The 24,784-nt window shown below is 47.5% G+C and overlaps 1 protein-coding gene across 1 annotated transcript in view; it reads left to right on the plus strand.

Moving 5' to 3' along the window:
- The window catches only part of LOC122919544 (connector enhancer of kinase suppressor of ras 2-like), a 258,874-nt gene that overhangs the window by 215,491 nt on the left and 18,599 nt on the right, over positions 1-24,784 (plus strand). Inside the window, exons 14-18 of the mRNA XM_044268620.1 lie at positions 6,429-6,477; positions 16,411-16,459; positions 16,750-16,922; positions 17,572-17,645; positions 20,562-20,633. Of these exons, the coding sequence (XP_044124555.1) occupies positions 6,429-6,477; positions 16,411-16,459; positions 16,750-16,922; positions 17,572-17,645; positions 20,562-20,633 (417 nt within the window). The remainder of the gene's footprint in view (positions 1-6,428; positions 6,478-16,410; positions 16,460-16,749; positions 16,923-17,571; positions 17,646-20,561; positions 20,634-24,784) is intronic.

A 24,784-nucleotide genomic window follows, 5' to 3' on the forward strand; every position in this document is an offset into this window, starting at 1 on the left:
CCCCCTATAGCTACACCCCTGGGAGAGGGGGTTAGATGACGGGCGATCGTTTTCTCACTGCAGGTATGATGTGACCCATGGGGGGGTGACTGGGCTGAGGTCCCATTCCACCAGAGGAGCCGAAAAACGGAAAAGAACAGAACTTCTAGACGGACTGAATAACATATACAAGGATCACCGGCCATGTCTATCCGTCAGCCAGTGTCTCATGTTATCACCATGTCTCCATTATGTTTCTGCCATGTTCCCATTATGTTTCCGCCATGTTCCCATTATGTTTCCGTCATGTTCCCATTATGTTTCCGCCATGTTCCCATTATGTTTTCACCATGTTTCCACCAGGTTCCTATTGTCCTGCAGATAGGACTTTATTCCATCATGTTTTCAATATTTATGACGAGAGAAGAGTCAAGTGATGTGGATCTGACGCCACTGAGATAATTGGTCACATAGCCGAAAAGTACAGAAACCATTACTGCTGATGTGAACTTGGCCAAACTTTACACCCTCAGAAGTCCATGTTAGCGCTCATTCACATTAATCAGGAGCCGCTGCTGCATATTCCATAACAAATTCAGAATGGCTCGGCAGGCTACACTTTTTGTCAGGTAAAATGCTGGGTTTTCTAATGGAAACCAGATGCCATCATAGTCAGTGCGTTCCGTCCGCTGGCGTTGATTCCTGTCATTTGGTGGAAGCGCTGCTTCCATTATTTTTATTCTTCTCCTATATTGGATCAGAACAATGGAAATAACAATGCCAGTGTGAACCCAGCCGTAGCCCTCCTCTGGGGTCATGTACAGTCACATAGAGACAGGAGCCTCCTGCTGGCTGTCAGCGCCTACCCCCTGCCCCTCCTCCATGCTGGCTGTCAGCGCCTACCCCCTGCCCCTCCTCCATGCTGGCTGTCAGCGCCTACCCCCTGCCCCTCCTCCATGCTAGCGGATGAGGGGGAGGCTGCTTCAACCTGGAATATCTCAGGCTATGTAGCAGGTATGTATGCTATCTGCAGGTATTACCTCGGGCTCTGGGGCAGCCAACATGGTCCTGGTTATGCCTTAAAGCTTAGGTTCTCCGCTTACATCTCAGCCAGCGATATAGCATTTAGTAGCATGGAGGTATCTCCTACCTCATGGCTACTGAAAATTACTACCACTGCTGGTAATAATGGCAAGGCCATGGTATACTGGCCAGACGGCAACTCTAGATGGGGGTGCTGATAGCAATTACAAATATTATGTATGAGATTGGTGATTGTGGTGAATATGATGCTGCTGCTGATTTATATATTATAATGATGGTGATGATGATGATGATTCATATATGAATGATATGTGACCAGACAGCTCAGCCCTTTCATCTGAGCTCCCACAATCCACTACTCTCTGGTAACAGCAAAAAGTAGGATGGTTGATGCAGCTTTGGATGTGACTGGAAAAAAGTACAATGGCCAGATTACCTAATCCAGTAGATGGTGTAAGATTAGCCCGGCGGTCTATCCCTGCACCAGATTTCCTAATCCTGTAGATGGTGTAAGATTAGCCCGGCGGTCTATCCCTGCACCAGATTTCCTAATCCTGTAGATGGTGTAAGATTAGCCCGGCGGTCTATCCCTGCACCAGATTTCCTAATACTGTAGATGGTGTAAGATTAGCCCGGCGGTCTATCCCTGCACCAGATTTCCTAATCCTGTAGATGGTGTAAGATTAGCTCGGTGGTCTATCCCTGCACCAGATTTCCTAATACTGTAGATGGTGTAAGATTAGCCCGGCGGTCTATCCCTGCACCAGATTTCCTAATCCTGTAGATGGTGTAAGATTAGCTAGGAGGTCTATCCCTGCACCAGATTTCCTAATACTGTAGATGGTGTAAGATTAGCCCGGCGGTCTATCCCTGCACCAGATTTCCTAATGCTGTAGATGGTGTAAGATTAGCCCGGCGGTCTATCCCTGCACCAGATTTCCTAATCCTGTAGATGGTGTAAAATTAGCCCGGCAGTCTATCCCTGCACCAGATTTCCTAATCCTGTAGATGGTGTAAGATTAGCCCGGCAGTCTATCCCTGCACCAGATTTCCTAATCCTGTAGATGGTGTAAGATTAGCCCGGCAGTCTATCCCTGCACCAGATTTCCTAATCCTGTAGATGGTGTAAGATTAGCCCGGCGGTCTATCCCTGCACCAGATTTCCTAATCCTGTAGATGGTGTAAGATTAGCCCGGCGGTCTATCCCTGCACCAGATTTCCTAATCCAGTAGATGGTGTAAGATTAGCCCGGCGGTCTATCCCTGCACCAGATTTCCTAATACTGTAGATGGTGTAAGATTAGCTAGGAGGTCTATTCCTGCACCAGATTTCCTAATACTGTAGATGGTGTAAGATTAGCCCGGCGGTCTATTCCTGCACCAGATTTCCTAATACTGTAGATGGTGTAAGATTAGCTCGGCGGTCTATCCCTGCACCAGATTTCCTAATACTGTAGATGGTGTAAGATTAGCTTGGCGGTCTATCCCTGCACCAGATTTCCTCATCCTGTAGATGGTGTAAGATTAGCTAGGCGGTCTATTCCTGCACCAGATTTCCTAATACTGTAGTTGGTGTAAGATTAGCTAGGCGGTCTATCCTTGCACCAGATTTCCTAATCCTGTAGATGGTGTAAGATTAGCCCGGCGGTCGATTCCTGCACCAGATTTCCTAATACTGTAGATGGTGTAAGATTAGCCCGGCGGTCTATCCCTGCACCAGATTTCCTAATCCTGTAGATGGTGTAAGATTAGCCCAGTGGTCTATTCCTGCACCAGATTTCCTAATACTGTAGATGGTGTAAGATTAGCCCGGCGGTCTATTCCTGCACCAGATTTCCTAATCCTGTAGATGGTGTAAGATTAGCTCGGCGGTCTATCCCTGCACCAGATTTCCTAATCCTCTAGATGGTGTAAGATTAGCTCGGTGGTCTATTCCTGCACCAGATTTCCTAATACTGTAGATGGTGTAAGATTAGCCCGGCAGTCTATTCGTGCACCAGATTTTCTAATCCTGTAGATGGTGTAAGATTAGCCCGGCGGTATATCCCTGCACCAGATTTCCTAATCCTGTAGATGGTGTAAGATTAGCCCGGCGGTCTATCCCTGCACCAGATTTCCTAATCCTGTAGATGGTGTAAGATTAGCCCGGCGGTCTATCCCTGCACCAGATTTCCTAATACTGTAGATGGTGTAAGATTAGCCCGGCGGTCTATCCCTGCACCAGATTTCCTAATCCTGTAGATGGTGTAAGATTAGCTCGGTGGTCTATCCCTGCACCAGATTTCCTAATACTGTAGATGGTGTAAGATTAGCCCGGCGGTCTATCCCTGCACCAGATTTCCTAATCCTGTAGATGGTGTAAGATTAGCTAGGAGGTCTATCCCTGCACCAGATTTCCTAATACTGTAGATGGTGTAAGATTAGCCCGGCGGTCTATCCCTGCACCAGATTTCCTAATGCTGTAGATGGTGTAAGATTAGCCCGGCGGTCTATCCCTGCACCAGATTTCCTAATCCTGTAGATGGTGTAAAATTAGCCCGGCAGTCTATCCCTGCACCAGATTTCCTAATCCTGTAGATGGTGTAAGATTAGCCCGGCAGTCTATCCCTGCACCAGATTTCCTAATCCTGTAGATGGTGTAAGATTAGCCCGGCAGTCTATCCCTGCACCAGATTTCCTAATCCTGTAGATGGTGTAAGATTAGCCCGGCGGTCTATCCCTGCACCAGATTTCCTAATCCTGTAGATGGTGTAAGATTAGCCCGGCGGTCTATCCCTGCACCAGATTTCCTAATCCAGTAGATGGTGTAAGATTAGCCCGGCGGTCTATCCCTGCACCAGATTTCCTAATACTGTAGATGGTGTAAGATTAGCTAGGAGGTCTATTCCTGCACCAGATTTCCTAATACTGTAGATGGTGTAAGATTAGCCCGGCGGTCTATTCCTGCACCAGATTTCCTAATACTGTAGATGGTGTAAGATTAGCTCGGCGGTCTATCCCTGCACCAGATTTCCTAATACTGTAGATGGTGTAAGATTAGCTTGGCGGTCTATCCCTGCACCAGATTTCCTCATCCTGTAGATGGTGTAAGATTAGCTAGGCGGTCTATTCCTGCACCAGATTTCCTAATACTGTAGTTGGTGTAAGATTAGCTAGGCGGTCTATCCTTGCACCAGATTTCCTAATCCTGTAGATGGTGTAAGATTAGCCCGGCGGTCGATTCCTGCACCAGATTTCCTAATACTGTAGATGGTGTAAGATTAGCCCGGCGGTCTATCCCTGCACCAGATTTCCTAATCCTGTAGATGGTGTAAGATTAGCCCAGTGGTCTATTCCTGCACCAGATTTCCTAATACTGTAGATGGTGTAAGATTAGCCCGGCGGTCTATTCCTGCACCAGATTTCCTAATCCTGTAGATGGTGTAAGATTAGCTCGGCGGTCTATCCCTGCACCAGATTTCCTAATCCTCTAGATGGTGTAAGATTAGCTCGGTGGTCTATTCCTGCACCAGATTTCCTAATACTGTAGATGGTGTAAGATTAGCCCGGCAGTCTATTCGTGCACCAGATTTTCTAATCCTGTAGATGGTGTAAGATTAGCCCGGCGGTATATCCCTGCACCAGATTTCCTAATCCTGTAGATGGTGTAAGATTAGCCCGGCGGTCTATCCCTGCACCAGATTTCCTAATCCTGTAGATGGTGTAAGATTAGCCTGGTGGTCTATCCCTGCACCAGATTTCCTAATCCTGTAGATGGTGTAAGATTAGCCCGGCGGTCTATTCGTGCACCAGATTTCCTAATCCTGTAGATGGTGTAAGATTAGCCCGGCGGTCTATCCCTGCACCAGATTTCCTAGTCCTGTAGATGGTGTAAGATTAGCCCGGTGGTCTATCCCTGCACTAGATTTCCTAATCCTGTAGATGGTGTAAGATTAGCTCGGCGGTCTATCCCTGCACCAGATTTCCTAATCCTGTAGATGGTGTAAGATTAGCTCGGCAGTCTATCCCTGCACCAGATTTCCTAATCCTGTAGATGGTGTAAGATTAGCTCGGCGGTCTATCCCTGCACCAGATTTCCTAATCCTGTAGATGGTGTAAGATTAGCCCGGCAGTCTATCCCTGCACCAGATTTCCTAATCCTGTAGATGGTGTAAGATTAGCCTGGTGGTCTATCCCTGCACCAGATTTCCTAATCCTGTAGATGGTGTAAGATTAGCCCGGCGGTCTATTCGTGCACCAGATTTCCTAATCCTGTAGATGGTGTAAGATTAGCCCGGCGGTCTATCCCTGCACCAGATTTCCTAGTCCTGTAGATGGTGTAAGATTAGCCCGGTGGTCTATCCCTGCACTAGATTTCCTAATCCTGTAGATGGTGTAAGATTAGCTCGGCGGTCTATCCCTGCACCAGATTTCCTAATCCTGTAGATGGTGTAAGATTAGCTCGGCGGTCTATCCCTGCACCAGATTTCCTAATCCTGTAGATGGTGTAAGATTAGCCCGGTGGTCTATCCCTGCACTAGATTTCCTAATCCTGTAGATGGTGTAAGATTAGCCCGGCGGTCTATCCCTGCACCAGATTTCCTAATCCTGTAGATGGTGTAAGATTAGCTCGGCAGTCTATTCGTGCACCAGATTTCCTAATACTGTAGATGGTGTAAGATTAGCCCGGCGGTCTATTCGTGCACCAGATTTCCTAATCCTGTAGATGGTGTAAGATTAGCCCGGCCGTCTATCCCTGCACCAGATTTCCTAATCCTGTAGATGGTGTAAGATTAGCCCGGCGGTCTATTCGTGCACCAGGTCTATCACAGAAAAAAAAGTGTAGAAACCAAGATGTTTCTATTTGTGCATAGCTGCCAACTGTCCCCAATTTTCAGAGACTGTCACAGCAAATTTGCGCTACCTTGAGCCAAAAGGGGCAGAGCTAAAGCAAACTCCGCCCATGAGTCTGTGTTTCCGACTGAGTTTGGGCCATTCCCAGGGTTGTGCCACTTTTTAGATAGGTTTTTGGCGCAGACACATAAATTAGGGAAATGTCAGGATAACGTTGTACCAGAAGAAAAGGTGTAAATGTCATTAAAGGGGTTATCCGTGATCAGAAAAGTAGGGCTAGCTTCTGCCAAAAACAGCAGCACACCTGTCCACAGCTTGTATGTAGTACTGCAGCTCAGCCTCATTTACCTCAATGGAGCGGAGCAGTAATACCAGACACAACCCATGGACAGGTGAGGTGCTAGTTCTGGGACCCCCTGGACGACCCCTTTAAGATCGGGGAGATTTAGAGGGGATATTTCCTTTATATAAATGTCTAAAAATGTAATTCAAATGTGGGGTTCCCCTTTAAGGAAGGGAGATGCTGCCGGGTGTCATTCCTCTGGATGTTTATGGTATTTTATCTGATTCAAGGTACACAAGTTCTGCAGCGGAGCGACAAGGAACCACATCGATGAGGAAGGTACGCATTATGACTACTTACCTGATTGTTATAAAGATCTAGTGATTATAGTGATCTAGTGATTATAGGGATCTAGTGATTATAGTGATCTAGTGATTATAGCGATCTAGTGATTATAGCGATCTAGTGATTATAGGGATCTAGTGATTATAGCGATCTAGTGATTATAGCGATCTAGTGATTATAGGGATCTAGTGATTATAGCGATCTAGTGATTATAGGGATCTAGTGATTATAGCGATCTAGTGATTATAGCGATCTAGTGATTATATGGATCTAGTGATTATATGGATCTAGTGATTATAGCGATCTAGTGATTATAGGGATCTAGTGATCATAGCGATCTAGTGATTATAGGGATCTAGTGATTATAGCGATCTAGTGATTATAGCGATCTAGTGATTATAGGGATCTACTAGCTATGTAATGATTATAAAGATCTAGTGGCTATAATGATACTGGGAGCAATTTATTATGGGAAGTACAACACTTTTTGTATACTTTTTTTATACTTGTTGCAGATTTGGTCGCAAAGAGCATTTGTGGCTGAATCTGCAACTTTTCCCGCTCACGCCACTTTTCCAAGGTGGCTGAAGAAGGGGGCGTGATGAGGGTGGGCGATGGGGCGCGCTGGTAGGCCCGTCTGATTCATCACTTTCTTTGCCTGTTTTTGGCGTTAGAAAATGACAAATCTACGACAGCAAGGAAGCTGGCGTACATTTTAGCAAGACACACGACCGGCGGTAAAGCGCCTAAGTTATGTAGAGGCCGATGCATTAAGTGACAGTGGACATGGACTAAGACCGGCCTCTAAATCACCGGTCCTAGTAAATGCCCCCCTTATGTTTATAGTGATCTACAGTCGTGGCCAAAAGTTTTGAGAATGACACAAATATTCGTTTTCACAAAGTTTGCTGCTAAACTGCTTTTAGGTCTTTGTTTCAGTTGTTTCTGTGATGTAGTGAAATAATTACTTGCACTTCATACGTTTCAAAGGCTTTTAGCGACAATTACATGACATTTATGCAGAGTCAGTATTTGCAGTGTTGGCCCTTCTTTTTCAGGACCTCTGCAATCCGACTGCGCATGCTCTCAATCAACTTCTGGGCCAATTCCTGACTGACAACCCATTCTTTCATAATCACTTCTTGGAGTTTGTCAGAATTAGTGGGTTTTTGTTTGTCCACCCGCCTCTTGAGGATTGACCACAAGTTCTCAATGGGATTAAGATCTGGGGAGTTTCCAGGCCATGGACCCAAAATGTCAACGTTTTGGTCCCCGAGCCACTTAGTTATCACTTTTGTCTTATGGCGCGGTGCTCCATCGTGCTGGAAAATGCATTGTTCTTCACCAAACTGTTGTTGGATTGTTGGAAGAAGTTGCTGTTGGAGGGTGTTTTGGTTCCATTCTTTATTCATGGCTGTGTTTTTGGGCAGAATTGTGAGTGAGCCCACTCCCTTGGATGAGAAGCCGCCCCACACATGAATGGCCTCAGGAGGCTTTACTGTTGGCATGACACAGGACTGATGGTAGCGCTCACCTTTTCTTCTCCGGACAAGCCTTTTTCCTGATGCCCCAAACAATCGGAAAGAGGCTTCATCAGAGAATATGACTTTGCCCCAGTCCTCAGCCGTCCATTCACCATATTTTCTGCAGAAGATCAATCTGCCCCTGATGGGTTTTTGGAGAGAAGTGGCTTCTTTGCTGCCCTTCTTGACATCAGGCCATCTTCCAAAAGTCTTGGCCTCACTGTGCGTGCAGATGCGCTCACACCTGCCTGCTGCCATTCCTGAGCAAGCTCTGCACTGGTGGCACTCCGACCCCGCAGCTGAATCCTCTTTAGGAGACCATCCTGGCGCTTGCTGGACTTTCTCGGACGCCCTGAAGCCGCCTTAACAAGAATTGAACCTCTTTCCTTGAAGTTCTTGATGGTCCTATAAATTGTTGATTGAGGTGCAATCTTAGTAGCCACAATGTCCTTGCCTGTGAAGCCATTTTTATGCAACGCAATGATGGCTGCACGCGTTTCTTTGCAGGTCACCATGGTTAACAATGGAAGAACAATGATTTCAAGCATCACCCTCCTTTTAACAGGTCAAGTCTGCCATTTTACCCCAATCAGCCTGACATAATGATCTCCAGCCTTGTGCTCGTCAGCATTCTCACCTGAGTTAACAAGACGATTACTGAAATGATCTCAGCAGGTCCTTTACTGACAGCAATGAAATGCAGTGGAAAGGTTTTTTTGGGGATTAAGTTAATTTTCATGGCAAAGAAGGACGATGCAATTCATCTGATCATCTTCATAACATTCTGGAGTAGATGCAAATTGCTATTATAAAAACTTAAGCAGCAACTTTTCCAATTTCCAATATTTATGTAATTCTCAAAACTTTTGGCCACGACTGTAGTGGTTACAGTGATCTAGGAGCTGTCCTGATGTACTCGTTATAGTGGATATAATGATATTGTGTTTATAGCGATCTAGTAGTTATGTAATTACTTGGTTGTAACGATCTAGTCATTATAATGATTTAGTGGTGACAATAACTCGGGTTGCTTTCACACACAACGTCTTGATGCAGTTTTTAAAGGCAATGTCAGGAGTGGGTCATAAAGGGACGGGATTTATACAGGAAAGACCCTACTTCTCTCTGTAAATCCATTCTGGGTGTGTGATAAAACCATCAGGAACCCGAGGTTACTGGATTTGGGGACCGTACACAAACTGCTGTCACCCCATCTCCGGTACGCCTCTCCCTGGTGCACGCCTCTCCCTGGTGCACGCCTCTCCCTGGTGTATGCCTCTCCCTGGTGTACGCCTCTCCCTGGTGCGCGCCTCTCCCTGGTGTATGCCTCTCCCTGGTGTACGCCTCTCCCTGGTGTACGCCTCTCCCTGGTGCACGCCTCTCCCTGGTGCACGCCTCTCCCTGGTGCACGCCTCTCCCTGGTGCACGCCCTTCCCTGGTGCACGCCCTTCCCTGGTGCACGCCTCTCCCTGGTGCGCGCCTCTCCCTGGTGCGCGCCTCTCCCTGGTGCACGCCTCTCCCTGGTGCGCGACTCTCCCTGGTGCGCGCCTCTCCCTGGTGCACGCCTCTCCCTGGTACACGCCTCTCCCTGGTGCACGCCTCTCCCTGGTGCACGCCTGTCCCTCGTGTACGCCTCTCCCTGGTGTGCGCCTCTCCCTGGTGTACGCCTCTCCCTGGTGTACGCCTCTCCCTGGTGCACGCCCTTCCCTGGTGCACGCCTCTCCCTCGTGTACTCCTCTCCCTGGTGTACGCCTCTCCCTGGTGCACGCCTCTCCCTGGTGCACGCCTCTCCCTGGTGCACGCCTCTCCCTGGTGCACGCCTCTCCCTGGTGTACGCCTCTCCCTGGTGCACGCCTCTTTCTCGTGCATGCCTCTCCCTGGTGTACGCCTCTCCCTGGTGTACGTCTCTCCCTGGTGTACGTCTCTCCCTGGTGCATGCCTCTCCCTGGTGCACGCCTCTCCCTGGTGCACGCCTCTCCCTGGTGCGCGCCTCTCCCTGGTGTACGCCTCTCCCTGGTGCACGCCTCTCCCTGGTGCACGCCTCTCCCTGGTGCACGCCCTTCCCTGGTGCACGCCTCTCCCTGGTGCACGCCCTTCCCTGGTGCACGCCCTTCCCTGGTGCACGCCTCTCCCTGGTGCACGCCTCTCCCTGGTGCACGCCCTTCCCTGGTGCACGCCCTTCCCTGGTGCACGCCTCTCCCTGGTGCACGCCTCTCCCTGGTGCACGCCTCTTCCTGGTGCACGCCTCTCCCTGGTGCACGCCTCTCCCTGGTGCACGCCTCTCCCTGGTGCACGCCTCTTCCTGGTGCACGCCTCTCCCTGGTGCACGCCTCTCCCTGGTGCGCGCCTCTCCCTGGTGCACTGTGTCCACTTCTGCCATTACCAGACTTCTGCAGCTTCTCTGACAATCTCATTTTGTCGGTTCTTTACCCTAAACATCATCTGAAAGAAGAAGATGGCGCCTGTGAGGTTGCCCGTAGACAGCCTTCTCTGTACGACCTTCCTAATGACTTGCTGCTGGTGACTGCCGTCCAGATCTGAGCCCCCGGCCCGTGCGGGGAGCGGCTCTGGATGGCAGTCATGGATGCAAGTCGTCCGCCTCCAATGCGAAGCAGAAAGGCGGCAGTAATGTGATAAGTGCTGTTCATACAGCAGACCATGCAGAAGTAGTGCAGCCTCACTGGAAGGTCAACCAGGGGGGAAACACGAGTGACTTATGTAACCGGAGCGACTTACTGACCGGCAGATATCAGACATGACTGAAAGAGACCTCACCAAATAATAACAGGGGGCGGGGCTGTGACAACCTCTCAGACATGGTGTACAGGCAGGTTGTCAGCAGGAATAGATGTAACACGGTAATAGTATGTTATATCTGTGCCTATAGTGCGGGATCTCAGCAGCTGGCAGTCTTACTACGCCTGTACTTGCTCTTTCCTCCACTTTGTATGAATTGTGCCTTATAATGAGGGCTTCCCCTCCCCCGCCAGGAGTAATTGAATATTAATGCTCAGTTCCTTGCATTTTGCTGCCAGCACTTCATCTCCCGCAGAAGACTTGGCGCATGCGCAGTCACCACCTCCCATTAAGTTATTATTATTACTATATTGCTGTTGTAATTCACGGAACGAGCGGCTTCCTGCAGCGCCATCACTTTGTTTTCATTACTTTTACCGTACGTCGGGGGCTGCTGTGTCACCGGATTGATGTTTCCATAATGTATTTCCCAGATTAGGTGCAAAGTCTCACAGATAAATCTAGATGGATGGAGACAGAAGAACATTGCGTCTCGTCTGACAACCCCGGGCAGGGGAGGTAATAAGCGCCTCCCCCTAGGGCCCTCGATGTTGTGCGTCCCAGGAGGAGGAATGCCGAGTGGTATAGTGCGGCCTATGTGTCTTTATGTGTGTCACGGTGCTCCTACCTGGATACCTCTGGACCCCAGGCTTTGGCTCTGAAGCAATAAATAGGGGAAATAATTGAGGAATAAAAGAACTAACTTGAGTCCAGACCTTGAGATCGGGTTCAATGGCAGCTTTACTTCGCATAAATGTTCTCTAAAACGGTTTACAGGCTTTGTCTTGGTTCCAGCAGGCTTTAGCATGAAACTGGCAGGCAAACTCCACTCTGCTATATCTGTTTCTCTCTGACTCTGCTGTACTGACAGGCTGGCTGTATGACTCAGCTTCTTCTGTATGCTGCACTTCACTTTTTGGTCACACTTATGGTTATGCCAAGGAACTTTCCTCCTGGCTTCTGAGGCTTCAAGCTTTGGCCTCCATGGCCAGCAGAGACATGCCCCTGCACACCCTTCCCTAGCAGGGGGTAAGCTTGACTGACTAGAAACTGGGACCCACCCTTCCTTCAGGAAGTAGGGCAAGCCCACTTTCTTTCCAGCGGGGGGTTAGAATGGAATGGTACGTTCCATTCTATCTACATACAGCACTGCCGTGTTTGCTTCCACCTGCTGGTGAACCAGGCGAATTACATGTAAACATAACAGTTACATAACAAAATAGAAATGCACATTGTGGAGGACCTGGAATAAATACTCAAGATGACATGAGGTTAGACCAATAGAGACAGTAGAAAGGTGCAGAAGTAGTAACACCACTAGAAGAGAAACAGGAGCAAAACCGAGGCCGAGGGAGCAAAAGAATAAAGGATTTATATTCATGACACATAACAGCCACTGAGCAAAGTGCGGGGTGCTATAATACAGGACGTAACTCAGGATAAGTAATGTATGTACACAGTGACTGCACCAGCAGAATAGTGAGTGCAGCTCTGGAGTATAATACAGGATGTAACTCAGGATAAGTAATGTATGTACACAGTGACTGCACCAGCAGAATAGTGAGTGCAGCTCTGGAGTATAATACAGGATGTAACTCAGGATAAGTAATGTATGTACACAGTGACTGCACCAGCAGAATAGTGAGTGCAGCTCTGGAGTATAATACAGGATGTAACTCAGGATCAGTACAGGAAAAGTAATGTATGTACACAGTGACTGCACCAGCAGAATAGTGAGTGCAGCTCTGGAGTATAATACATGATGTAACTCAGGATCAGTACAGGATAAGTAATGTATGTACACAGTGACTGCACCAGCAGAATAGTGAGTGCAGCTCTGGAGTACAATACAGGATGTAACTCAGGATCAGTACAGGATAAGTAATGTATGTACACAGTGACTGCACGAGCAGAATAGTGAGTGCAGCTCTGGAGTATAATACAGGATGTAACTCAGGATCAGTACAGGATAAGTAATGTATGTACATAGTGACTGCACCAGCAGAATAGTGAGTGCAGCTCTGGAGTATAATACAGGATGTAACTCAGGATCAGTACAGGATAAGTAATGTATGTACACAGTGACTGCACCAGCAGAATAGTGAGTGCAGCTCTGGAGTATAATACAGGATGTAACTCAGGATCAGTACAGGATAAGTAATGTATGTACACAGTGACTGCACCAGCAGAATAGTGAGTGCAGCTCTGGAGTATAATACAGGATGTAACTCAGGATCAGTACAGGATAAGTAATGTATGTACACAGTGACTGCACCGGCAGAATAGTGAGTGCAGCTCTGGAGTATAATACAGAATGTAACTCAGGATCAGTACAGGATAAGTAATGTATGTACACAGTGACTGCACCAGCAGAATAGTGAGTGCAGCTCTGGAGTATAATACAGGATGTACCTCAGGATCAGTACAGGATAAGTAATGTATGTACACGGTGACTGCACCAGCAGAATAGTGAGTGCAGCTCTGGAGTATAATACAGGATGTACCTCAGGATCAGTACAGGATAAGTAATGTATGTACACGGTGACTGCACCAGCAGAATAGTGAGTGCAGCTCTGGAGTATAATACAGGATGTACCTCAGGATCTGTACAGGATAAGTAATGTATGTACACAGTGACTGCACCAGCAGAATAGTGAGTGCAGCTCTGGAGTATAATACAGGATGTACCTCAGGATCAGTACAGGATAAGTAATGTATGTACACAGTGACTGAGCTGAGGGATATAAGCATTAGTGAGGGTTAACTGGCAGGTCTCCTCAGGTCCTGCTGAGCCTCACGCCTCTTCTCTGCCCGCACTGAGGTGCCAATTGTGCCTAAAGCTTAAAGGAAATGTGTCACCAATTTTTTTTCTGCCAGTTCTAATCTATTCTTATCTTATGATTACAGACTTTTTTATTTTATTTATGAACATGATTATGGGGGCGGCCACCTTCCCAGAGATGTTCTTTGCAGCATTTACACAGCAATAAAAAATTGCTTTACGGCCGCCCCATGGTCCATAGACACAATGGACAGGAGAGGACCTCACTGACTTCTGTGGGAGAGTCTTCTAGGCTCTGTGACCGCAGCAGAGGTCATTGTACAGGGAGGGAACAGATAAACTTTGACAGTCACCTATTGTGGTCTGTCTTATTTATACACAGAGGTGATATCATTACAGGCAGGATTAGAATGACAGATAAGAAGATAACTGCAGTAAAGAGATCTTGTATACACCAAGAAATGGCACCTATTATTAGGCTTAGTGGCCAGTGTGAAATCTGCAGGATTTTATGGTTTTTATTTAAATGTAGATATTGACATGTAAAGTTAAAAATAACATCATCCACAAATTTTTTAAAGTATGTTAAACATAAAAACGTGATTTAAACAATAGGTCATTTTCTGGCGTCACATTCCCTTTAAATGATCTGACACACATCGGTTACTATGAAACCTTACAGCGTCATGTGAAGAGTGGTCGTTACCATTGTACTGCCCTGGAGCAAGAGTACTTTGGGCTATGGACATTTGTGGACATTTGCACCTATTGATACTACGTGAAACCATCAACTCACTACTTTAATGCACGTCAAAGGGTTAACTTGCACTATGATTTCTGTCGTTGTTTACACTTCTACTTTTTTATATTGTTGACTGTGTAGTTTATCTTTGTTGTTTAGGTTTGAAGACCTTTTTATGTCTGGAAAAACTGATTAGTCATTCCCATAGACCTGTATTGAAACTCTGTACAAGTCTATGACAGACTGAAATTGCAACATTGTTTCTATATACATTGTGTTTATCTACTCTACCGCTCCCAAGAGAAGGTTCTAGTTCAGTTAGAAACTATATATAAGGAGAGCAGTCAGAGTGCCCAATTGTCTGCAGATATGGACCAGTGTTTAGTAGAAGAGACTCTGCCAGACTGCAGAAGTGACCAGAAAAAGATGCTGAGACTGGGATACTGAGCTACAGACCCTCGGTCTCCAGCCCTTTGAGCAAGGAACCAGCAGGACGACTGGGCCACCAGCCTTCAGACAGAGAGGGACAGCTACCTCAGGCCTTTCCTCAGCACAGGAGGAGACTGGAGAGGCTGCTCAGTGCACTTCCTGTATTGTTTTGCACTTGAGTTCCTCTAGTAAAAACGCACCCTGGTTACTGGAGACCCTGACTCTCTGGACTTATTTCCCATTGGGGTGCACCACGCCTTACCATCCCTTCCAGAGAGCAGCAATGCGTGGTGACACCTCGACAGTGTCCGGGGGACCCAGCCAGTGCACACTATCATTAGGGACCAGACTGTCAGACCGGACAGAAGGGGAAGAACCACGGATCTGTAACCAGTGGCATTCCCAGCATGTCCTCACAGCCTTGGAGTGACAGGCTATTCTGGGAATTGTAGTTCACAGCAGCAGGAGAGCTGTAGGATACAGAGTCTTAGCCTGGAGGAGCCTAAAGGCCCCGCTATAGTCTGAGCATTGACAGCTGGGGGCCGCTGACTGAACCAGGTCAGTATCTGCAGGAGTCATGATAACTTCCTTCATAAGCGGTTTACAATCTCCCATCGCTTGATGAACGGTCTCATAATTGCGCCACTTTGGGCGACTAAACCGTAGCAGTTATTAATCGTGGCTTTATTGTTTAGTGCAGTGACGGAAAAAAAGGTGACTAATTACATGCAGCAAAATCTGCAAGACACCAGACACTTCAAGAGCTGCGCTCCTTACTGACCACAATGTCGCACAATGACCAGTGTGCGGTGTAATCTCCATCTGTTACAATGTGGCCATCTTGTGCTGATCCCATGTTACATCTAGTCCATTGGTGCCCAACCTGGGGCCCTCCAGCTGTTGGAAAACGACAACTCCCACCATACCCTGCTATAGGCTGTCCAGGCATGCTGGGAATTGTAGTTTTACAACAGCTGGAGGGCTGCAGGTTGGGTATCAATGCTCTAGTCACATTTAGTGCTGTACGCACAGTTCCAATGTTTTCTCTCTACACTTGGCTTAATTATATTCTACCATCTGATCTACTGCAACTTGTGTGAGCTCCAAGAACGCACTGCTGTGTCAGTACAAGAAAGCAACAAATTGTGGATGCAGCTCTAGGTGTGACTAGAGTATAAACATGATGTAATTTCGGATCAGTGCATTGTAAGTTAAATTTGTAGAGATTTCACAATGTAAAGCTCTTCTGACAACTCTCTTATGTGTTTTCTCGCCGTACGGTGGTCCCCCGCTGTGTAAATCTGTCTCTTTACAAGTCTAAGGTCCCACAATGCACGGAAATCTGGTAATTATCAGTATTGTGTGTGCAGATTTGGCAGTGACTAGAGTAAAATGCCTAAAAACATACAGTAAGAACAGCACAAGATAAGTTAAACAATATATTTGCAAAGTTGGTTAACATCATGTGTGCTGGATGATAGGAGTAGTAGTATTCTATGATGTATCAGTAACCTGCAGACCATACACATTGGCGCCCTCTTGTACCTCAGTAATGGCTCTGGGCTCTTGTGTCCGTGTTGCCGTAATAAGCTTATATCGTATATCCGGAAGTGTAATGTTTTATTATATCTCACCGTACGCTTTTTCTCCCACAGTCTTTCCATTACGCATCGCTGAGGGTTAAAACCAAAAAAAGATCAAAAGGTAAATTAAAACATAGTAAAATGTTTATAAATTAAATTTCAAAGATTCTATAAACTGGAAATAGCAGAAGACACGAGGACGACGCGACTGAATGTGCAGTGGAAAATCCGTACAGATCATGAAGCAAAACGTAAGGCCTGAATGGGGTCAGCGTTTCGATCCCTGCAGCTGCTGGCTCCGCGGGGGAGGGGATATCAGCCCTCCGCTCACATATTCTTCGCATACCTCTGTCTGCAGGACACTTGTGCATATTCACTATTGAATAAAGCAGGACTTTCCCGCTATTTTAGGAGGGTCACTCACGAGCAGCAGGCGGCGAATTTCCTGCAAAGACCTGGGGCACGGCGACTGCGAGGGCTGGCTATGGAAGAAGAAAGACGCCAAAGGTTACTTCACACAGAAGTGGAAGAAGTACTGGTTCATTCTGAAGGACTCGTCCCTGTACTGGTACACCAACCAGAACGTGAGTAGCAGCGGCCGCCTGGGCAGCGTTCACACAGGAGCCGCAATCTGCACGGGAAGTTCACTGGGGAGAGAAAATGCGGCCCCCAAATCTGCAGCAGAAACATCCACGAGGTTTTGGAAATCCCTTGCGTTGGGAATGTAAATTTGTTGCAGATTTTAGGTGCGGAATCTAAAGTGAGAATCTGTCAGTGTTAACCCTAAGGGGTAATGACATCCGCAGCCCACTCACAGCGGACATTAGGGGGCTTCACATGTGGCGGTCCAGGCACATGCAGTTTCCCAGAGTCAGCTATGATGTGGTTTTACCCGTTCAGTGTGAATATACCCAAAGAGACATGGAATAAGATTAATAGATCCGTCAATAGCAGCTTGTTGGCGGTCTCCAATTGTGTTTCCTTTAGGCGGTATTCACACAGCGCGGCCACAAAATAAGTGACCAGTAAGGAGGGTACGTCCTCCATGCTGACTGATCCCATTGCACTGCAGCCCTGACATCTGCACAATACAAATACCCATTTTTTATCAGTCTTACACAGAGTCACATCCTCCAGTCACATCCAGAGCTGCATGCACAGTCCAGCTGCTGCATGGTTGGCGGCAGCTGGTGCGATGCTCGACTCCACACAATGTCAATTCTCTTCTTTCAGGATGAGAAGGCGGAAGGTTTCATCAGTTTACCAGAATTCAGGATAGACCGAGCCATCGAATGTCGGAAGAAACAGTGAGTACTGCCCCATACAGACCCTATTACCGCCTGTACCGTCCGCACCACACACTGCCCAGGGTGGCACAGAGAGCGAGAGTTACATAGCGGAAGGAGCAGGGTCCTCAGCAGCACAGAGGATTTCAGGAGAGGAGTGTGCTAATCCCGTGGAGGTCACCGGATGAGAGTTAGAGAGTAGAAGGAGCAGGGTCCTCAGCAGTACAGAGGATTTCAGGAGAGAAGTGTGCTAATCCTGTGAAGGTAACCGGATGAGAGTTAGAGAGTAGAAGGAGCAGGGCCCCAGCAGCACAGAGGATTTCAGGAGAGAAGTGTGCTAATCCTGTGAAGGTAACCGGATGAGAGTTAGAGAGTAGAAGGAGCAGGGCCCCAGCAGCACAGAGGATTTCAGGAGAGGAGTGTGCTAATCCCGTGGAGGTCACCGGATGAGAGTTACATAGTGGAAGGAGCAGGACCCCAGCAGCACAGAGGATTTCAGGAGAGGAGTGTGCTAATCCCGTGGAGGTCACCGGATGAGAGTTAGAGAGTAGAAGGAGCAGGGTCCTCAGCAGTACAGAGGATTTCAGGAGAGAAGTGTGCTAATCCTGTGAAGGTAACCGGATGAGAGTTAGAGAGTAGAAGGAGCAGGGCCCCAGCAGCACAGAGGATTTCAGGAGAGAAGTGTGCTAATCCTGTGAAGGTAACCGGATGAGAGTTAGAGAGTAGAAGGAGCAGGGCCTCTGCAGCACAGAGGATTTCAGGAGAGAAGTGTGCTAATCCTGTGGAGGTCACCAGATGAGAGTTAGATAGTAGAAGGAGCAGGGTCCTCAGCAGCACAGAGGATTTCAGGAGAGGAGTGTGCTAATCCCGTGGAGGTCACCGGATGAGAGTTAGAGAGTAGAAGGAGCAGGGTCCTCAGCAGTACAGAGGATTTCAGGAGAGAAGTGTGCTAATCCTGTGAAGGTAACCGGATGAGAGTTAGAGAGTAGAAGGAGCAGGGCCCCAGCAGCACAGAGGATTTCAGGAGAGAAGTGTGCTAATCCTGTGAAGGTAACCGGATGAGAGTTAGATAGTAGAAGGAGCAGGGCCCCAGCAGCACAGAGGATTTCAGGAGAGGAGTGTGCTAATCCCGTGGAGGTCACCGGATGAGAGTTACATAGTGGAAGGAGCAGGACCCCAGCAGCACAGAGGATTTCAGGAGAGGAGTGTGCTAATCCCGTGGAGGTCACCGGATGAGACTTAGAGAGTAGAAGGAGCAGGGTCCTCAGCAGTACAGAGGATTTCAGGAGAGAAGTGTGCTAATCCTGTGAAGGTAACCGGATGAGAGTTAGAGAGTAGAAGGAGCAGGGCCCCAGCAGCACAGAGGATTTCAGGAGAGAAGTGTGCTAATCCTGTGAAGGTAACCGGATGAGAGTTAGAGAGTAGAAGGAGCAGGGCCTCTGCAGCACAGAGGATTTCAGGAGAGAAGTGTGCTAATCCTGTGGAGGTCACCAGATGAGAGTTAGATAGTAGAAGGAGCAGGGTCCTCAGCAGCACAGAGGATTTCAGGAGAGGAGTGTGCTAATCCCGTGGAGGTCACCGGATGAGAGTTAGAGAGTAGAAGGAGCAGGGTCCTCAGCAGTACAGAGGATTTCAGGAGAGAAGTGTGCTAATCCTGTGAAGGTAACCGGATGAGAGTTAGAGAGTAGAAGGAGCAGGGCCCCAGCAGCACAGAGGATTTCAGGAGAGAAGTGTGCTAATCCTGTGAAGGTAACCGGATGAGAGTTAGATAGTAGAAGGAGCAGGGCCCCAGCAGCACAGAGGATTTCAGGAGAGGAGTGTGCTAATCCCGTGGAGGTCACCGGATGAGAGTTACATAGTGGAAGGAGCAGGACCCCAGCAGCACAGAGGATTTCAGGAGAGGAGTGTGCTAATCCCGTGGAGGTCACCGGATGAGAGTTAGAGAGTAGAAGGAGCAGGGTCCTCAGCAGTACAGAGGATTTCAGGAGAGAAGTGTGCTAATCCTGTGAAGGTAACCGGATGAGAGTTAGAGAGTAGAAGGAGCAGGGCCCCAGCAGCACAGAGGATTTCAGGAGAGAAGTGTGCTAATCCTGTGGAGGTCACCGGATGAGAGTCACATAGTGGAAGGAGCAGGACCCCAGCAGCACAGAGAATTTCAGGAAAGAAGTGTGCTAATCCTGTGGAGGTCACCGGATGAGAGTTAGAGAGTAGAAGGAGCAGGGTCGCAGCAGCACAGAGGATTTCAGGAAAGAAGTGTGCTAATCCTGTGGAGGTCACCGGATGAGAGTTACATAGTGGAAGGAGCAGGACCCCAGCAGCACAGAGGATTTCAGGAGAGGAGTGTTCTAATCCCGTGGAGGTCACCGGATGAGAGTTAGAGAGTAGAAGGAGCAGGGTCCTCAGCAGTACAGAGGATTTCAGGAGAGAAGTGTGCTAATCCTGTGGAGGTCACTGGATGAGAGTTAGATAGTAGAAGGAGCAGGGCCCCAGCAGCACAGAGGATTTCAGGAGAGAAGTGTGCTAATCCTGTGGAGGTCACCGGATGAGAGTTACATAGTGGAAGGAGCAGGACCCCAGCAGCACAGAGGATTTCAGGAAAGAAGTGTGCTAATCCTGTGGAGGTCACCAGATGAGAGTTAGATAGTAGAAGGAGCAGGGTCCTCAGCAGCACAGAGGATTTCAGGAGAGAAGTGTTCTAATCCTGTGGAGGTCACCGGATGAAAGTTACAATACATAGTGTAAGGTCCTCAGCAGCACAGAGGATTTCAGTAGAGTACATAGTAGAAGGGGCAGCGTGTTTTTAGTATAGTCAGTATTTGGGTCCTGTGCCCGCACCAATCCTGTACATAGCGCCCTGAGTCCTGTATACGGGAGGCGCTTATACCGGACATGTCTTTGGGGTCATTCCTCTTCTGATATTCTAATTTCCTCTTTCAGCGCCTTCAAAGCTTGTCATCCGAAAATTAAGAGTTTCTTCTTCGCCACAGACTGTCTGGAGGAGATGAACAGGTGAGACCCGCCGCCCGCTCCTCCCGGTAGGATCATGTCCGTCTCCGGATTTCATCATCATTCTGCATCTGACAAGTTGTCGCCATGTTTTGCTCCGTGCATTTATGTCTCTGAGAAGACGGTGGCCGGGCTACACATCATCATGACTCACCACTGGTCCTGACCCACATCACGCTGTAGGCTCCATTCACATCCAAAGCTGCATCCTCATTTCTGCTGGCTACATGCAGACAGGAAAACCTCTGTCAGACTGAACTCCCCTGAAGGCAGATATTCTATTCTCATTGTCAGATGTTCAACAATATCTAGCATGAAAGTCAGAGCCTGTAACTGTAAACCAGCAGAATTCTGACTGCTGCTCTGGGTGATAGATTACTACAAGAAAATTTAGACTAGCACATTCATATATATATAGTCACTACTCTGGATGTACATATGGTAAGGAACAGGTCTTAACTCCAGAGCTGCACTCACTATTCTGCTGGTGCAGTCACTGTGTACATACATTACTTATCCTGTACTGATCCTGAGTTACATGCTGTATTATACTCCAGAGCTGCACTCACTATTCTGCTGGTGCAGTCACTGTGTACATACATTACTTATCCTGCACTGATCCTGAGTTACATCCTGCATTATACTCCAGAGCTGCACTCACTATTCTGCTGGTGCAGTCACTGTGTACATACATTACTTATCCTGTACTGATCCTGACTTACATCTTGTATTATACCCCAGAGCTGTACTCACTATTCTGCTGGTGCAGTCACTGTGTACATACATTACTTATCCTGTACTGATCCTGAGTTACATCCTGTATTATACTCCAGAGCTGCACTCACTATTCTGCTGGTGCAGGCACTGTGTACATACATTACTTATCCTGTACTGATCCTGAGTTACATCCTGTATTATACTCCAGAGCTGCACTCACTATTCTGCTGGTGCAGTCACTGTGTACATACATTACTTATCCTGTACTGATCCTGAGTTACATCCTGTATTATACCCCAGAGCTGTACTCACTATTCTGCTGGTGCAGTCACTGTGTACATACATTACTTATCCTGTACTGATCCTGAGTTACATCCTGTATTATACTCCAGAGCTGCACTCACTATTCTGCTGGTGCAGGCACTGTGTACATACATTACTTATCCTGTACTGATCCTGAGTTACATCCTGTATTATACTCCAGAGCTGCACTCACTATTCTGCTGGTGCAGTCACTGTGTACATACATTACTTATCCTGTACTGATCCTGAGTTACATCCTGCATTATACTCCAGAGCTGCACTCACTATTCTGCTGGTGCAGACACTGTGTACATACGTTAATTATCCTGTACTGATCCCGAGTTACATCCTATTTTATACTCCAGAGCTGCACTCGCTATTCTGCTGGTGCAGTCACTGTGTACATACATTACTTATCCTGTACTGATCCTGAGTTATATCCTGTATTATACTCCAGAGCTGCACTCACTATTCTGCTGGTGCAGCCACTGTGTACATACATTACTTATCCTGTACCGATCCTCGGTTACATCCTGTATTAGACTCCAGAGCTGCACTCACTATTCTGCTGGTGCAGTCACTGTGCACATACATTACTTATCCTGTACTGATCCTGAGTTACATCCTGTATTATACTCCAGAGCTGCGCTCACTATTCTGCTGGTGCAGTCACTGTGTACATACATTACTTATCCTGTACTGATCCTGAGTTACATCCTGTATTATACTCCAGAGCTGCACTCACTATTCTGCTGGTGCAGGCACTGTGTACATACATTACTTATCCTGTACTGATCCTGAGTTACATCCTGTATTATACTCCAGAGCTGCACTCACTATTCTGCTGGTGCAGTCACTGTGTACATACATTACTTATCCTGTACTGATCCTGAGTTACATCCTGCATTATACTCCAGAGCTGCACTCACTATTCTGCTGGTGCAGTCACTGTGCACATACATTACTTATCCTGTACTGATCCTGAGTTACATCCTGTATTATACTCCAGAGCTGCACTCACTATTCTGCTGGTGGAGTCACATACTTTGCAGTTGCTTTGCTCGCATACTCCATTACTTCTGATGTATGGCAGTGTATATTTGCTGACTATTTTGTGGGTCGGGTGGGGATGTTGTATTTCAGTTCTAAGCCCCCCCCCCCCCCCCCCATACTCCAGTATTATGAATTTAACAATAATGGAGGTGAGGGGCCCCAGGAGCCTTTCCTGCAGATATTAGCTGTAAATTCGGACTCCAAGAGATCAGGCGGGGGAGGCGGAGGAGGCGGCTACTTTCATTATAAATTGCCCTTCTCTCCAGGACCAGTTGGACTACAAGTAGGATCCTGCAGCCAATATATATATATGTATAGCTGAATTAAGGACCAGTTATTATATATATATATGGCAGTATTATCTTGGCACTATGTGGTGGTATTATGTAGGCTGTATATGGCAGTATTACCTTGGACCAGTGAATCCCTGCTTTGCTGGGATTCACTGGTCCTTTTCTCTGCTGTACTGGGATTCACTGGTCCTTATCTCTGCTGTACTGGGATTCACTGGTCCTTATCTCAGCTGTACTGGGATTCACTGGTCCTTATCTCAGCTGTACTGGGATTCACTGGTCCTTATCTCGGCTGTACTGGTATTCATTGGTCCTTATATCTGTACTGGGATTCACTGGTCCTTATCTCAGCTGTACTGGTATTCACTGGTCTTTAGATCTGTAATGGTCCTTATATCACTGGTCCTTATCTCGGCTGTACTGGGAATCTGGGATTCACTGGTCCTTATCTCTCCTGTACTGGTATTCACTAGTTCTTATCTTTGCACGGTCTATAACACTGTGTGGAGCTGTATAATCTGTATGTAGTGAGCTCCCTCTAGCAGATGATCTGCAGCCTCCTACAGGACAGGTATTAGAATACAGCGATGATCTGCTGCCACCTACTGGACAAGTATCAGAATACAGAGATGATCTGCAGCCTCCTACTGGACAAGTATCAGAATACAGCGATGATCTGCTGCCACCTACTGGACAAGTATCAGAATACAGCGATGATCTGCTGCCACCTACAGGACAGGTATTAGAATACAGCGATGATCTGCTGCCACCTACTGGACAAGTATCAGAATACAGAGATGATCTGCAGCCTCCTACTGGACAAGTATCAGAATACAGCGATGATCTGCTGCCACCTACTGGACAAGTATCAGAATACAGCGATGATCTGCTGCCTCCTACTGGACAAGTATCAGAATACAGCAATGATCTGCTGCCACCTACAGGACAGGTATCAGAATACAGCAATGATCTGCTGCCACCTACTGGACAGGTATCAGAATACAGTGATGATCTACTGCCTCCTACTGGACAAGTATCAGAATACAGCAATGATCTGCTGCCTCCTACTGGACAAGTATCAGAATACAGCAATGATCTGCTGCCTCCTACTGGACGGGTATCAGAATACAGCAATGATCTGCTGCCACCTACTGGACGGGTATCAGAATACAGCGATGATCTGCTGCCTCCTACTGGACGGGTATCAGAATACAGCGATGATCTGCTGCCTCCTACTGGACGGGTATCAGAATACAGCGATGATCTGCTGCCACCTACTGGACAGGTATCAGAATACAGTGATGATCTGCTGCCTCCTACTGGACAAGTATCAGAATACAGAGATGATCTGCAGCCTCCTACAGGACAGGTATTAGAATACAGCGATGATCTGCTGCCACCTACTGGACAAGTATCAGAATACAGAGATGATCTGCAGCCTCCTACTGGACAAGTATCAGAATACAGCGATGATCTGCTGCCACCTACTGGACAAGTATCAGAATACAGCGATGATCTGCTGCCACCTACAGGACAGGTATTAGAATACAGCGATGATCTGCTGCCACCTACTGGACAAGTATCAGAATACAGAGATGATCTGCAGCCTCCTACTGGACAAGTATCAGAATACAGCGATGATCTGCTGCCACCTACTGGACAAGTATCAGAATACAGCGATGATCTGCTGCCTCCTACTGGACAGGTATCAGAATACAGCAATGATCTGCTGCCACCTACTGGACAGGTATCAGAATACAGTGATGATCTACTGCCTCCTACTGGACA

Source organism: Bufo gargarizans, chromosome 9 (genome assembly GCF_014858855.1).
Source record: "Bufo gargarizans isolate SCDJY-AF-19 chromosome 9, ASM1485885v1, whole genome shotgun sequence".
Classification (NCBI taxonomy): Eukaryota; Metazoa; Chordata; class Amphibia; order Anura; family Bufonidae; genus Bufo; species Bufo gargarizans.